The sequence below is a fragment of the Struthio camelus genome, chromosome 3, assembly GCF_040807025.1.
Source record: "Struthio camelus isolate bStrCam1 chromosome 3, bStrCam1.hap1, whole genome shotgun sequence".
Taxonomy (NCBI): domain Eukaryota; kingdom Metazoa; phylum Chordata; class Aves; order Struthioniformes; family Struthionidae; genus Struthio; species Struthio camelus.
The window spans coordinates 15,587,549-15,604,719 of NC_090944.1; the positions used below are offsets into that span (position 1 = coordinate 15,587,549).

The 17,171-nt window shown below is 39.5% G+C and overlaps 1 protein-coding gene across 7 annotated transcripts in view; it reads left to right on the plus strand.

The window, feature by feature from the left end:
- The window catches only part of ITSN2 (intersectin 2), an 86,752-nt gene that overhangs the window by 59,267 nt on the left and 10,314 nt on the right, over positions 1 to 17,171 (plus strand). For all 7 annotated transcript variants that reach the window (XM_068937039.1, XM_068937040.1, XM_068937037.1 and 4 more), the window contains 5 exons: positions 636 to 802; positions 2,052 to 2,097; positions 2,287 to 2,408; positions 4,110 to 4,206; positions 5,292 to 5,483. In XM_068937039.1, the coding sequence (XP_068793140.1) occupies positions 636 to 802; positions 2,052 to 2,097; positions 2,287 to 2,408; positions 4,110 to 4,206; positions 5,292 to 5,483 (624 nt within the window). The remainder of the gene's footprint in view (positions 1 to 635; positions 803 to 2,051; positions 2,098 to 2,286; positions 2,409 to 4,109; positions 4,207 to 5,291; positions 5,484 to 17,171) is intronic.

Sequence of the window (17,171 nt, forward strand, 5' to 3'; positions counted from 1 at the left end):
ACTTCTCTTTTCCTGTTGCTATTTACTGTACTGTGTTATACTGTAGAGACACAAGAAGAGATTGTTAGTCTTCTAAGTGTGGACCGTTCTCTTTTAATCAGTGAAGAGCAGAGAAAACAAGTACTAATGGAGAAAAATTTGGGAGAAGCACTTTCTAGGCCTTTTAATCTAGTGTATTCTCCATGCTCCCACAATCACGTTTTAATTCCATTTGATGTTTTCCATCTCTGCTATGTTAATCAGATAAAAATATGTTTAATCAGATATAGGTGTGGAATGTTAATGGCTGTTAGAAACGTGGAGCTGGGATGAAGTGCTTCATACGAGAGATAACAGTTCTCTAGCTGTGGTCTACAGGTTTCTGTTATCTGTGGGATGTTCAAAGGGTAATAACTACAACTGTGGCAAATACATTTGTCAGGAAAATGTTGTATATCTGTAAGCCAGAGGTGTATGCATGAGGCCAGATGATTGTAACTGAGCAGGTAGGTTGATTCATAAACTTGCTAAGACACGATCCCTGTTATGAACATGTTGATGAATGCTGATATCAGATACCTTTCCTTGCATCTGATGTGCTTCTCTCCTCCTTGCTGAAGCTGTTGTCTCCTTCTTTGTATATATTGCCTATACAGAGTATATTGCGCTCTATTCATATTCAAGCTCCGAACCTGGTGACTTGACTTTTATGGAAGGTGAGGAAATACTAGTGACTCAGAAAGAAGGGGAGTGGTGGACAGGCAGCATTGATGACAGAACTGGAATCTTTCCCTCCAATTACGTCAGACCAAAGGATCAAGAAGTGAGTCCTTATTTTGAGCCTTTCACTTAATGCAAGGTGCTTTCTTTTGATTTTATATTATTGTTATTAGTATCTAGCTCTTATGTGATGATTTTCAGCAGAGGTTCACAAAACCACAGAATGGTTGAGGTAGGAAGGGACCTCTGGAGATCATCTAGTCCAACACCCCCCCCCCCCCCCCCCGCTCAAGCAGGGTCCTTGACAGCACATTGCCTAAGATCGCGTCCAGACAGGTTTTGAATATCTCCAGGGAAGGAGACTCCACCAGCTCTCTGGGCAGCCTGTGCCAGTGCTCAGTCACCCTCACAGGAAAAAAATTTTTTCTCCTGTTCAGACAGAACTTCCTATGTTTCAGTTAGTGCCCGTTGCCTCTTGTCCTGTCGCTGGGCACCACGAAGAAGAGTCTGGCCCCATCCTCTTGACGCCCTCCCTTCAGATACTTACACACATCCCCCCTCAGTCTTCTCAAGGCTGAAGAGTCCCAGGTCTCTCAGCCTTTCCTCATATGAGAGATGCTCCAACCCTTAATCATCTCAGAAGCCCTTCACTGCACTCACTCCAGAAGCTCTTGTACTGGGGAGACCAGCACTGGACACAGGCTAAAGTGCTTGGAAAAAAAACAAAAGCTGGATATGGATCCCAGGTAGCCTGAATCCTAATTCAGTGCTCTCGTAACAGCGTCACGCTGCTTCTGTCTGCACAGGATCATGGTGTTCTGGTAAATACAGGCCTAAAGGGAAAAGCTGTGTGTGCTTTTCTGTCCACATATCTAAAACCTGTTTTTGCCTGAGCAGTCTACAGAAGTTATGATTCTCTAGCACTACATCTGAGATAAATTACTGATTAAGAAAGTATTTTGATCTAATTGGATATGAACATCTATGTACAAAGTAGCGATCGGACTTTCTGAATAGTTACTGGGAAGAACTGGGCACTACTGGGGGGCAAAGTTAATCTCATTTATAAAGTAGGCATCTTAAATAGACCATCTGAATCATGCCATAAAAGTGCCTTTTTCTTCATCCAAAGGGAGCCTAGGGTTTCAAATTTAGAGGTAGACATGTAAAGTTGGAATTAATGCCACTTCTGTTGCTACCTCAACTGGAAGAGGACAAAAAGGACGGTCTATTTTTGAGGCACGGAGGTGTTTTTATGGCAAAAGAAAATTTCAGTGCACATGAATTAAACTAGTACAAATTCTACTGTTTATACTGCACATTAAAAGATGATTGTTGTGTCTTTATTTCAGGGTTCTAGTAATGCTGGCAAAACTGGAACAATAAATAAGAAACCTGGTAAGTGTTGATAACAGTCCTAAATGTTAAAAGTAAAGTACTTACATTTAGGACCAGATTGACAGCAGTCTTTTAATGGTGGCTAATGTGCTTAACTGCAAGGTATGTACTAGGATGTTTCTGTGGATCTAGCTCCTACTATAATGAAAAAAATAGTACATACAATTAATATTCTAATTTTTTTTTCAGAAATTGCTCAGGTTACTACTGCCTATGCTGCATCCGGAACTGAACAGCTTAGTCTGGCTCCAGGACAGCTAATACTTATTCTGAAGAAAAACGTGAGTGGATGGTGGCAAGGAGAGTTGCAGGTAATTAATGGAAGGAAAAATAATTGTGACCTCGTGAACAGGAGTGAGGAGGTCTTTGGTTTAATTTTAGGGGGGGGAAAAAAAAAGCATAGTTCAAAAACTTGACTAGAAAGCTATTTTCACCTTGTATAAACCGTATTTGAAAAAAAGCTTTTAATTAAACCTTGTAGTGCTGGGATTTTTTTGTTACAAAAGGAAAATAGTAAAACTATTAATGATCATACGCATGGAAATGGGAGAGGGATGTTGTCAGTTAATGAAAACATTAAGGTTTAAACGATAAAACATTAAATGGTAAAATTCTTCTGACCAAGGAAGAAGAACCCTTAGAAGTTGGAGAGGAGCTAGCTTATTCTGAAATCTGCAGTTCCCAGCTTTCTCCTTTTCCCATTTAGTGATGAAAGTCTAGTCCTAAAGCTAGAGGTACTGTGTTGCACAACATTTTGCGTAATTCTTAGTTGATATTTTGAATTTTAGAGGGCCATAGATCTTGGCCTTGATAGCCTTCAGCTTTGCAGCCAGTGGAAAAGGTTAAATCATGATCTCAAGATCTTTTTGTCGCCCTTTTCCTCTTTATCTAAGAGGTATTAGAGCACGTTACAAATATATTTAGTTTTAGCCTGAATTTAAACATACTGCTTCTGCCACTAGTATTAAACAGCCCTCCTAGTATCATTTAATTGGCCTTTCCCAAGGTATTTTACTGCCCCACACCCTTTCTTTAAGTGAATACTGTTGTTTACATCTGTCTTCCCTCTCCAACTATCTTGACCCCAGACAGGCCTGTTCTGACTATTCTACATCCGTTTTTAAAACCAGCCTGCTTTCCAGATAAAAGAGGGGAGATCACACTGCACAATGTGAGAAATGCCGCACTGAGGTTTCTTTCCACAAATTCTGTATGTTAGTGAATCTGCAGTGAAAGAATTATTCATTGTGTATACAATAAAATACAGAGAACACTGAAGAGCTTGCATTTTTTCCAAATTAGCCTCTGTACTGGTGTAGGAAGAAGTTTCAGAGAATCAAGGAAGTGTTGGTAGGGAAAGCTAAGATGGTAATCAGTTCTTGCTAGTTTGAATTTATTTTACTGAAGTAATAGAGCTCACTCTGAAGATACTGTTTTCCATAATCTTTGTTCACTTCTACAACTTTACTTTTCAACTTTACTTTTTTTGTCCCATCTGAAGTGTATTTATTTCTTCAGTGGGACCAGGGATCACCTTTCCCTCTGGGACTAGAAAAGTTAAGATTAAAAAAAAAATGAGGAAATTGTTTTCAATCACACTCTGTACCAGGTAGAAAGTGATATCAAACAATTGTGTCAAAATTTTCCAAAGCAGCTTATGGTGTCTGATACCTTTGTTCTGGATGTCTCATTACAGATTCCTTATACATAAGTGTAATTTTGATAGAGTGAATTTTCAGCCCTTCCATTAAATTGTGCACCAAAATTATTAGCTGTACTTGAAAATGTGGAACATATGCTTTTGGGTGAACACATTAAGGTGCAGCAGATTTTTTTTTTTTTAATCCTTTTAGACTTGATTTTTACCTTTTGAGATTTGTATTTAGTTGGTCTTTGAAGACCAACTTTTTATCTTTTGTTAGCAAAGCTGTGCGAGACATTTGTTGCCTTTTTCCAGTCTACAAACTATTTAGTTTCTTAGTTGTGTAATAACCATTTTTGAACATTTACAGGCAAGAGGAAAAAAGAGACAGAAAGGATGGTTTCCTGCCAGCCATGTGAAATTATTGGGTCCAAGCAGTGAAAGAACATCATCTGCTGCTCCCTCAGGTGAAAAAACTAACTTTATTTATATTTCGCTTGAAACAGTTATATAAAATATTTTAATTGTTAAACAATAATCTGAATCACATAACTAATGTAATAGTATGCTTAATGGCTGTACCTTATTCTGGTTTCACTGGGAAATGTAGAAGCCCTAATCAGAATCTGAGACTTTCAACAGATGCGTCCATTCAGACATTACCTAGGTTTGAGAAAGGTAAAATCTCAAAACTTCTTAATCCGAACAGTTCTTTGTGGGGTCCTGCCCTAGCATATATCCTTTATTGTAACTTACAGCAGAAAGTCTCGGTAATACAAAGATGTTTATGTTCAGAAATCTGTGAGGATCGGCCATCCATCTCCTATGGCGAGAACTCTTTAAAATTTTGCTGAACGCACTCATAAAGACTCTGGATTGCCTGGAGCCCACGCTTGTCTGTGAGGTCCCTGTTTCCACATACCAGCAACAGCCTACAAACTCCTTTGTAAGGAGGGAGATAGAGCTGCATTTTCCACTAGGATTTTTCCATTGGATGGCTGAGTACAAATGAGATTATTTCACAGAAGAGAGTAGCCTTTTCAGTTCTGTGTGCTTAAGTTGCACCATCTCCACAGCTCTGGTTTGCTTATACAGCAGCTTCCTGGGTTTGCCTGGACAAATCTTCCTTTGACTTTTAACTTGCAGTTTGTTAACTAGCTAACTCACGTTCCCTCTTCCTCTGCCCCATTTTTCTCTCAAGTATCACCTATAAGCTAATCAAACTCACGTTCTCTACCAAGCCAGTAGAAGAGTGAGAAATGTGCTCGCGTATATTTTAAAATACTGAGAAGGTCAGTGGATGTGCTGGTAACTGAATCCATTTGCTATCTAAGCACATGAAGTGGAGGTAAAGGGAAACGTTACTGTCTGACCCAGTTCGTAGTATGAGTAAATGAAAAGGGAGGGCAGTTTCACATCAATACAAGATCAGCTGGTTATTTTCTCATGTAAATATCTGTGAAATTTTGTCTCTTTTTCTGGTTATGTTAAACACTCAAGACTAATCTTGTGCAACAGTAGTATTTCTGCTGATCTTGTTTTTTCCTTGCAGTGTGTCAAGTCATAGCAATGTATGATTACATGGCAAACAATGAAGATGAGCTCAGTTTCTCCAAAGGGCAGCTTATTAATGTACTGAACAAAGATGATGCTGATTGGTGGCAAGGAGAAATCAATGGTGTGACAGGTCTCTTTCCCTCAAACTACGTAAAGATGACCACAGATTCTGACCCAAGTCAGCAGTGTAAGAAACGATTTTTTTAAAAAACATTTTATTACTGTATTTGAAAGGTGCATTGTTATTCTTCCATTTGTGTTGGGAATTTGGAGTTCCAGGCCTCAGGTGAATTTACTGGTACTTCATGCATTCACTTTTCAATTTAATCTACAAACAACCAGCACTTTATCAAGCAGCTAGTGTATAATTGCAGAGTGCTAGAGTGAGGTAAAATATTATATTCAATAGGCATTCACCTTCCTTTAATGATAATGATGTTTGTTAACTTGCACTGACTGGGATTCAGTGCAGGCCTACTGTGCTATATTACAAGTATTTTATCTTGCTTAGGTTTTATAAAATACAAAAAATATCTGATATACTTATCTGCTACATACATTAAAAGTATTTATCAGTTCAGTAGAAATAACTACTGAAAGGGTAGGAAAAAGATTCTAGCATTAGCAAGTGGTCTAGCCCATAGTAAATATGTTTTCTGGCTCCCAGCTGATCCTGCTTTCATCCAATTTTGAGAAACATGGTACGTATCAAAGCATACAATAAGCTGAAGATCATCACAAGCAGGCTGAGAACTGAATACCAGAATATACGTCTGTCTGAAGGTCAAAAGTTTCTCAGCCTTTTTTGCTCATAAACACCATAAAGGTTTCTGGTTCTCCCTCACCCCCCCCCCCAATACCCTTTTTGGCCCCTCAAAGCAAATCAGTTTTCATTCCCTCAGCTTTTCCTCCTGGGGCACTGTGATTAAATGAACTTTTAAGGCAATTCCGTGAAGTTAGTGGGTTTGGGAACATATCTTCATGTAAAAGTTTCTCGATCTGCATAACAAGCCCTGCACTAGCTGTTATTTAGCCTGGGCAGCAGCTGTGCTATAAGATGGCATGTATTGGCATTTGTAGTTGCCTCTGTATAAAGAGAAGCACCCAGAAGTCTGGTAGAGCCTGACTTTCAATAGCGTAAGGGCCAGTCTGCACTTAAGAGCTGGTCGGCATAGTTGTATTGTTAGAGAAGTATTGGCAAATTTGCTAATGAAGATACAGCTTGGATTGTGAAAATAAAATATTTTGCCTGGGTAGCTTGTTATAGTACATGGGCAAAATATGGCATGCACCATTCCTGAGATTTTCTTTTCAATTAATCTGCATCTCTTCTAATGTTTTTGGTAACACTTTGATATTTTTTTCATGCTTCTGGCCAGTGTGGCTATGATGTCAAAACACCTGCCTTTTAGATCAAACAAAATTTTTCAAATTAGGCAAATCCGCATCATTAAAATAATCCTTTGAAAGTTTTTTTTTTTTTTTGATTAGATACATACAGAATCTCAATTTTGAAGAGCATATACTAAATCCAGCTAAGGCTATGAATTAAGATGGTGGCTGATTTTGAATATTAAAACTTTCTAAATTGTCAGAAATGATACAGATGTTAGCTTATCACACCACGTGTATTTCCATTTAAAGTTAGGTAGCTGAATGTCCTAAATGTGAGATGTTTACACATACCATTAGTTTTTAACAAAAGCAATGCTAAGATCAAGTTGTAACTGGAAACATTTGATGCAATGATCACGTTTTTCTCCTCATTTGTTGATGTGTCATTACGCTGTCTTATTCTCAGATTTCAGTGGTGTTGAGTAAAAATATTTCTTTTCCAATCGAATTGTGGCTGTGTGAACAAAATTTTTCTTTGAAAGTGTATTGACAAGGTCAGCCAGTGGCAGTGAGCAAAGAGCAGATAATGCTCCTCGTCATCTTTATGTGGTTGTTAACAGTTGTCTGTTTAAGAAGCTGTTTGCTACAAAGCAGATCTACTGATGCTTAATTAAGAAAATTCGCCTATTGGTGAATTAAGATTATGTTGAAAAATTTTTCAAAATTCTCCAAGTATTTCAGATGAGCTAACTCATTTATCAGCTTTGTGCTAGAATTTGTCAGTCTCGTGTGACATTAAAACATGGGCATCTGGAAACTTCAGGAAAAAGCAGCCATGTTCTGTCCAGAGCCAGCTCAAATCCAGCATGGCTTATTAGCCAGGTGCAGTGTGGTACAAACACAGTTGCACTGATTTCTGACAGCTCAGATCAGCTGAGCTGCTTCCAAACAGTGTGAAGTCTGAGCTACTAAGTCGCACTGGTATAGTGCTAGCTTAATAGTATTCTTCTGTAACTAAAGAAACTAAAGGAACCGTGTATGTTGTTTGAACCTTCAGAGTGCCTTTGACTTCTTCATAATGTTTTTGCACTTATTTAAACATAACGCAGAAACACTTAACTCATATCCTGGAAATATCACTAAGGAATTGTCCCACAAGAATGTCGGTGTGGCCTTCTGGGGACCAACTTTGAGATATGACAAAAATGAGTATAATTTTAAAAATGTTATATTTCAGAGAACTGTAAATCTGAGTATTATAATGTTTCTGCTGAAGAATACCAGTTTCTCCCACTGTCTGTTCTAGCCAGTCAAATGCAATGGTATGTGAAAGGGAGCAGGCAGACTGGGTGTTCTCAGACTGTTGCAGCTTGTGAAAATTCTGCTTTTCCCTTGAATTTAAACTCTGTTATATGGACTGCCTTTGTACCCGGAGTCTTTACTGGGCCTTTCTAGTTATAACTGTAATGGCAAACTTCCCTAGCAAAGAAATTATTTATGTCACCAAGATGGTTCTCTTAGCTTGCTTAAGCAGCTTTCTGAGCAAAATAAGCTATGCAGACAAAATAACTTTTTTTCTGTTGGTATAGCTGTACCTTCTGGCATAGGGTCTCTGCAAGAAGAAAACAATGAGTGGTGTTAACAGTTCTGTGAACAGGACTTTTGAATACAAACCAAGCCTTGGTGTCTTACAGAATGCTTGAGTCATGCGCTGCTCAATTGTGGTGACGGGTAGAGTTACTCATATTGTAACGACGTTTTAATAGCCGTCATTCTAATGTTTCCACAGAAATCATCCTGGCATGCATAAAGAATCAATAAGATTTGTATGAGGTTTTTTTTATGGAGAGAGAGAGAGAGAGATGTACATTAAAGCACAGATGTTAAAGCACACAATGTTCTTTTTCTTGCTTGACCATTCAAGGTCAGATCTTCAGTATATTAATAGTATCTGTATGATATGCGTCTGCTAAGTTTTCTTCCAGTTCTTCTCAAGGAGTGTGTCAGGTGAGTGGGGCACGCTTGCCACTTCAGAGTTCTTCCTGGTGGCCTGGTCTGGAGATAATTTTGTCGTTTGAGCAAATCTACATCTACTTTAAACAGTTGCTCTTAAAACCTTCTCTCTCCATATTTGTTGGCTTTTTGGGCAAGGTGTCTTCCTTTTTCAGTTTGTCATCTTATCCGTGGAACCAGTCTGAGCCTTTATCTTGTATTTTCTTTAGCTGAGACTTCCCCAGGCCCCATCTACCTCAAATGAAGGCTTCCCAAGGTGAGACAGATGCTCCAGCTACCTCTACGTACTTGGTTGCTGGATGTCTTTTAGTATTGGAGATCTATTCATTTTCTCAGCGATACTCTTGCCAAGAGTTGGAAAACTCAGCCAGGTGGACTTAGCTATATAGGTGTGCAAAGGCTTTGACTTCCTGTTATCTGAGATATCTCTTCTCCTCTCACGAGATTTCTCGTCCATAGAGCTGAAATGCTGTACCAGTTCTTGCTACTCAGTGATGCATGCATAGTTACTGCTTCTGCTCAGTCTGTCTTGTTTTTGCAGCCAAGCACTGCTGAAGTTTATCGGGCGTTTAAGTTATTCCTTCTGGTGCCTAGATGCAAGCTGCAAGTAGTCTCCATAGCCTGATGAGCCTCTTCCCCTCCCTCCCCACGTAAGCCTGCCTGCTGTGCCATCTGTCTGTGCAGATGGCCTTAGGCAAGGATGGTCAGTCAGACCGGAAGTACCAGGAACAGATCCTCTCTCCTTAGACTGCTCTTCACATGCATATGGCAAAGGTGTGAACTTCCTTAGGTACAAATTTGATGTTTGTAGTAAAATCCACCTCAGTCACCAGATCTGCCTACACCTTTTTTCTCATCCAAAACCTAACTTGCAGGTGTGACATGCTACACAGACATGAGGCAAGTACTGTCCTCATGCATGTAGCATGGCGCTACCTTTCCAAAAGTTTCTTTGACTTTTCATCTCTGTGCATGAAAGATCGTAAACATGGTAGTTCCTGTCTACCACTGTCTAATTAGTGAAGCTGACCCATTTCCAAGTTCTTGCTGCTTTGGGAACACCTGGACTGAAATGTGCACATAAACAAGCTCTCAAAGAAGAGAGCAGCTGCTTTCCAGTGATTGTGTGCACATAGGAGCATTCTGCAGTTGAAAGGAACCGAGCAGCAGGAAGCATCCACCAATTTTTATGTCCACCTATGTGGCGCATAAAGACAGATGAGGATGCATGTTTGCTATACGGGTGTCCCTAGTGGAAAAAGCAACCTCCAAACTGATGTGCTTGTGGCACGTGCGTTTCTACGTCTATATGGACAATGCATCTTGAAGGATTCTAGTTATTGTTAAGTAACTTCTCTTTCATGATTATGTAGTAAGAGTTTATGATATCAGTTACTTTGAGGAACTGTTGCATGTTGCAGGTCTACATTCACTATTTAACATGTGAAGATTAATAATTTATCCTCCCTCTAAGATTTTGGTTTAAAAGTTCCAGAATTTTACTCCTTTTACCAGGGAGCAAATATGAAATGAGGACCTTACTTAATAGTCATGGTGTCATTTCACTTCCTACTGTCTTCTTCTAAAAAGAATTATTTGGTGAACGTCAAGCTTGTTAAGGCTTCTGGGTTGAAAGTCTGGGGTCGGCAGTCCTCTCTTCTGGGAACAGTCCACAGCACGCGTACCTGCAGCCCAAGTCGTACATCTGCCTAAAACCCTGACTTAGCAGTGCCTCTTCTAGTCTGTGTAGACTTTCCTTTCTGATAAGAAAGCCAAGTGGCCTGGTACTTACTCCCTACTTTTCATGGACACACATTTACTAGAGACAAGGTTTTGTTTTGTTTCATGCTTTGAACAGAATCAAACAAGTTAATGTTATGTGCTGATGCAAATAAATTCTGATGAGGCTTTTCTTTACAACTTTGCTTTCTATCTCCTCAGAATTTTTCAGGAGAATGAAATCTTGTTGAAATCTCGGGGAATTTTGCCATTGCCTTTAACAAAACTAGAGTTTGACCGTACGTTGAGTCTACATAACAGAAGTCTCCCTTTTTCATTTCTTTTTAAAGTGATTCAGCCACAGTGTTTTGCTGAGAGTCAGTGATAGCTGATCATGAGTAATTATACCAATTATGTTTATAAATACAGAATTGCAAGAGTAGAAGTGCATGATGTCTGTTTTCAGAAAGTTGAATGTTAGTCATTCCTTTCTGACCTTTTTGGTGTTATTCTTTGTCCACAGAACTCATATGTTTCACTCTTCAAATTTATGTTCATTTTATCCTTCATTTTTTGTTTTTTTTAGGACCCAATGTTGTCTTCCAGTGTGAAAGCACCTCAGAGACCCACTATCCAAGTTTGACTGTAGCGTGGAGGCAGGGTGGCCAGCTCTGCTCAAATATCTCTGACACAATCCTTTTACTTCGTTTGGATGTTAGATCCAGTCAAGAAATTACGGGTTTTTTGGGCTTTCTTATAATCTACAGCTACAATTCATTTGTAAAAGCAGAAAGGATAGTGGGTCTTTGTGTGGCTTTCACTGCTGTCCATTCTTGTTTCCTCTAGTATTTTTCTTTCATATTGATAAGCCTAGATCATTAGCATGCATATCAAGTTATCATTTGCATGGTGGGATTGCAGACACACAAAGACCCACTATTTGCACAGTTTATCTGAGCTGTTTTAAATGGGTAGTTGTGTTCTTTTAATGTTGTAATGTTCATCCTTTGCAAATTAAAATGTTCGCTGATTATTGCTCTGTTGGACTTGACTTGATCTTCTATATGTTGAGCTTTTAAATTTGGCAGCCTCTGAGGTTCATCTAGAAAATAAACCCAACCTGTCTACGCTGCTGATAGTCACTGTGATTACAAATATGCCGCAAGATCTAAGATTTAGATCTGATGCAGTCCAGCCTTTAAATACCCTTTTCAGTGGGGAAAGAAATGTTCAGAGTAGAATAGAAGATGTTTTAATTTCTTTCTTCCTTTACAGTCGTACTATAGAAGGTTTTCAGGTTTTGGGCTCAATATATCCTAACCCTAAACAACCTTCCTTTAAATTATTCCTTTATTTCAAAATTCATATTTTGCTTTTTGTTTTGGCAAACAGCAAATGTACTAGTTACTGTCCAGTCTCTGTGCTAGTAGACCCTCACCCTGCCCCTGTCTTTCTTAAACAGTTACAGTACTGAATAGTGCTTTTTATCTGGCTACAGTCTGCAGGCACTCAGAGCAACCAGCATCTGAAAGCTGCTTCTCTTCTTTCTGTTAATCAAATTAGCAGCCTAATATATAGGTAACCTTCATAAAGAGAAATTAACAGGAAAAAAAAAAACACTAACCGACACCTGGAGCAAAGAATTTGGGTTGAACAATGGACCTATAGTCTTATCTCAAAAGTGGTCCTTCGAGGTACAGTTATGGCATGCTAGCAATATGGTGCAGTTAAAGATGTCCAAATTTTAATAGTACATGGAGGGGGGAACAGGACTTCAGGACTATATCCTGATACCCCTTTAAATGAAAGGATTAATTTAATAGCTGATTGTTTGTCTGGTAAAACAGTTCCTTGATCCTGTAACAGAAGGAGAGATCTAGTAGACAAAGTATTTAATTTAGTTGGCTTCCTAAGTTTGGTAATGAAACAACAAAGGTGGCTTATGCAATCAGAAATGTTTACAAACTACTGTACGTTTACTATATATATATATATTTATATATAAATGTTGTGACGGTACTATCAAGAAAATGTTGATCCAATTGCAGAGATTTAAAAGCCTTTCTCCAAAAGTTCTATAGAAAGAGGGGAATGTTATGTATTTAATATACTTTATCAGATAATGTATATGTGCCCTTTAGTTCAGAGATATATCTTTTGTGCAATACGGAGTACAGCAATGTGCCTACATAAAACTACAAATGGGTTTTTATTCTGGATGTATTTTGTCTAAATCAATATTTTGTTATAGAATGAAACAATGTTATTGTAGGCAAATAATGTGTTAGGTAATTGCTCAAGTAGCAGTAGCTCAGCTGACTTAATTTTTTTCCTTCTGAAACTGCTTTTTAAAGTATTTCTGCTAAAATATGCTAATCTCCCTGAACTGCCTTCTCTGAAGAACTTTGAAAGCCTGTATAATACAGGCTAAAGTGTGTTGTACTATACAAGTGGCATCAAGCAGTCAGTCACTGTAGTCTTATAATTAGATAATCCTGTGATGAATTTTTCCCATTTGTAAAATACACTAACCTATGGGATTTGAGCCAAACTGACAGTGACAGTTTTCCTTGAATGCCAGATTGCTACAGATTGACTTTGAAAGTTGCAAAACAACTTCATGTCCTCTCTGAGATGTTCTAGGAAATAGTTTTATGGCATTTTACAAAAGGAACTGGCATCTTACCCATTTCTTTACTGCTACAGTTGAAAATCAGGGATAGCATCATGTACAGTTTCACACAGGTAGCCCTATAATCGGGTATGTGGATATGAACAATAATAAATACTAAAACAGCTGCCCTCAATTTGAAATGATGAATATTGTAACTAAGCCTTTTGAGCTTTCACAGTTAGCTTTTGGTGTTTCAGTATTACCTGAGTACCCTCTAAATTCTCTAACTGTAATAACAATTATATATTTTAGTAATGCTGCTTGAAAAGTCTCTGCCTCCAGTATTTATCTCTACTGCAAAGTCTGCCTACGGCAGGTTGAGAACAGTCTCCAGAGAGCTCTGTGCTTCTGTCACACACTGGTACAGAAAGAATTGTATACATATAAGATTATTAATAGGAAAGTCTATGCTGAGATTGTATTTAAGTCAAGATTTAAAATAACGTTCTGTATCAACGAAGAGGAGTAGCTAGTAGAAGCTGAGTTTAAATCAGACTTTTTGTTTTAAATATGTTAATTTGTCTCTAGTTGCGTGTAATCTCCTCTCACATTGATACAAGTCCGCAGAGTGAAGTTCGGCTCTCATCCCAGCCACTTAAGTAAAACTGGTGTTAAAACGTCCATCCCTTGCTGGGGTGAAGATAGTTGGTTTTGGAACTGCTTTAAGGGCAAGGTGAAAACTAGGGAGATTTGTTAAACTGATGGTCCCTAGTCAAAAGCTAAGAGTCTAAATGTTGCTCAGAGCCACAAGAAGTTAGCAGTTAAAACTGAGGCCAGCTAGGCAAGCCAAGTATGGCGTTGCCTGCAGCATGGTACTTGCTTAATATTGTTCCCTGTGGGCCAACAGAGAACGGGGGCCGTTGTGTAATTGGGGGTAAGAACATAAACGATGCTGTAAATGCACAAGGATCGGCACTGAAATGTTTCCTAATGTTGTAATTGTCTTGTTTGCTTAATGGACTAGCAACCTGCACAAGTTCAGCTTTCAAAGCTGAGTTCCTGATCCAGCAGTTGGATCTGTGCAGGAAAGTCCTGTGCAAGCACCCAGACCCAGTGGCAGGGCTGGGGTATGCGAGTAGTTCCTGAAGAGCTCTGCAGGCGTGCCACGCGCTGTCTTCGTGTCGAGTGTTAACTTCATAGCTAGGAGCACAAGAGGCATAAAACTCTGTTAAAGTTATATGCTAATAATTGAAATGTCTCCTACCAGTGAATGACTATTTATTCCATCCCAGTCCTTTGTCAGAACGAATCCCTGTGTGATTTTTTTGAGTCGGGCTGAAAACACCTGTAAATAAGTCTAATCATAGGAGTGCTGACAAACCTTGGCCTGTAGTGGTGGTGAGAGCTGCTACAGGATAATACAACTTTAATGTAATGAACTAATAAACTGCTACGTCATGGTGTGTGCTGCCTTAAAATATCTTTTGTTGTTCTTTTCAAGCTAGAGTATGAATGTTTGGGGAAAATTGTTAAAGACATGCAAATGCAGGCTGTGCTTAGCATGAGGCAATTGTTCATCTTTGTTTTAAATGAAGTTGTAAGATTACTATGCAAATGTATTTTATTAAAGGGACACATAAAAGGATCTAGTTTGTCTGTTGTGGTTTTTTGTTCATCTGGGGAGGTTTTTTTTCCCCCATCTGAATAGCTTGGTACAAGCATTGCGTTAACTGTCTCCATGGCAGAGCCATTTAATTTTGTTTTTCACCTCATGAAAATCGAATCATAAATTTCTTCCGTTGTTGTAGAGAGCATATATGGCATATAGTGATAGGGGGAGGCTGGATTTGAAATTTTATGCAAATCGTTTCCCAGGGCGTGATGGAAACTAGCCTTTTTGTGGGAATAAATTTGCTGAATTAGTTCCTTTCACTGGTTTCAAAAAAGCTGTGGGCACAGCGGCTACGGGCACAGCTATAGGCAGTGACAGGAGTACGTTTCAAGTGGACTTGCCTTATGCGGCCAGCAGAGACCGTAAAGTGGCTACGGGACTACTGTCATGCCCAGCCGCGGCATTTAAGATGAGCGAGATGTTCATATTATTCTGTACTCTCTTTTCTCAGGTAGCCTGGAAAAATAGAGGCAGGTTAATATAGTCATGAGTTCAACACCTTATCTGCTTTTTCCAGCTATATCAACTCGTTTGAGCTTAAAAAAAAAAATGGAAAAAAACCTTCTTCTTACAAATGCGGTTTCCATAGGCCACTTCTGCCCCTAAATAGCCTTCTTTAGGGACCCAAAGTAGCGATACCTCTGGGCTTACTTAGGTACAGACAGATCCTTCAGGGAAAGTGCTGGAGCTCATGCTGGAGGCTCAAGACCTCTTTCCAGATGAAAAATTCCTGTCATTTTTTTAATGCATCTTTCACTGTTTATTGCGTTTGGTGAGATGGACAAAGCACTTATGCCCAAGCAGATCTCAAGCATCTTTGAAAGTCTTTTATCCATCTGTTTTTAACTCAGTTCTCTTGAAATGCTTTTAAGTGAAGAGTTTTAATTCACTGCCCCCCTCCCTTTTTTTTTTTTTTAAACTAGCAAAAAAAAAAAAAAGAAATGTTTGGAAATGGTGATAGGTTTTGTTCATCTCCCTTTCAGAGAAAGGGTTGGGGAGGGCTGTGTTTTTCTTTTTTCTTCATGAGAGAGTGTCACTCTTCCCCTAGAACTTACCAGTGTCAAATCGAAAACATGTCCGTAATTCAAAAGGTTTTTTTTTCTTCTCCATTTTCCAAGTGTTTGAATCTCCTGCAGAATATCTTTGGACTACGAAACTTTCTCTGTATTTTTTCATGCAGGGTTAGTTACGTCAGTAGGAAGAAAGTATTTCTTCTTCAGGTATATTTGGAAAGGGAAGGATAATTTTAAACAGTTTAGAGACTGAGATTTCCTGTTTATAAACTCTCCAGCGTGTTTTACCCTGCTGCTGCAAGGTAGCTGCTTCCGCACCTTGGAGAACAGGCTTTATCCTGAACAGTACCTGGGTGTAGGAGGCATTGCTGGGGTGGTCGCCCGGAGTTTCAGAGGTACCAAATCTCCCCCGCTTGCTTCGTTAGAGGCCGTTCTCGGAAGGGAACTGGGCAGGTCATTAGCACAGCCCGGCGCGTCTCTCGCGGTGGGAGAGGCAGGCTGCGTTGCCCTCCAGAGCTGACACCAATTTGTTACGCGGTCAACAGAGCGAGGTCAGCCCCAGCTTAGGTAGGTGAGAGTCTGCTCCGCAGCTCCTGGGAAATACTCACTTCTTTGCGTTAGCTGCATAGGGAGCTTGGGATGAGGTTTCACAACGCTGAAGCCAAACTGATGACGTTCTGCTGCTAAAAAAAGGCAATTCTGCTACTTCCACACGCATTCCTGGCTGCTAAATTGGCAGAAAACTGCTATTCTCCCCCTTCCGCCCGGGCGTCAGATGAGTGCCAGAATTGCTGCAAGGAAAGGGGTGGACAGGAATGTGGAAGGAGAAAGGGGAGAGATGTAGGTCCACCCTTTCTGTAGCAGTGAGACAGTGGATTGCTATAGCCACATTGGGAAGTGTTATCCATTGGCAGATACATGAGGTAGATTGTTTTGTTCTCTGTCTCATCCTCCTTTCAGATCCAAGTGCCTAAATTCATCCCCTAAAATCAGCTGTGTGGATTCCACCCTACGTGTGTTATGTTGGTGCCGTCAGACCCATCAACATTCAAGGCTTTTTCACTAGTGCTTGTTTAAGCATAGAATAGCATATATCCATTGATCCCAAAAACCTTGCAGTCCAAATACACGATTAGTGCAGGAGCAGATTAAATTAGCTGCATTTTTTTCATCTGACGCTGAGGTTTTTTAAATTCCGGCCTGTTTTAGGTGTGTAAAGAAGGCATGTTCTCCTTCGAGAGTATGCTTCAGCTTTAAGTAAACAGAATCAGAGAGGCAAAAGTACAAGTGTTCACATTGCTCTACGGTTGTTATAAACAAACAGCGACAGGAGCTGGGATTATTCAGTCCTTTCCTGCTCTTGTTGTAGGACTGTACCTTGCAGTAGAAAAAAGAATCACGTGGTCAAAGTTGAGGTTTCTAAATCTGGAAAAATAAAATATTGCTACTGCAGAAGTCCTTGACAGTAGTAAAATTTCACGTATTAGGAACCAGTTAGACCGAAAATCC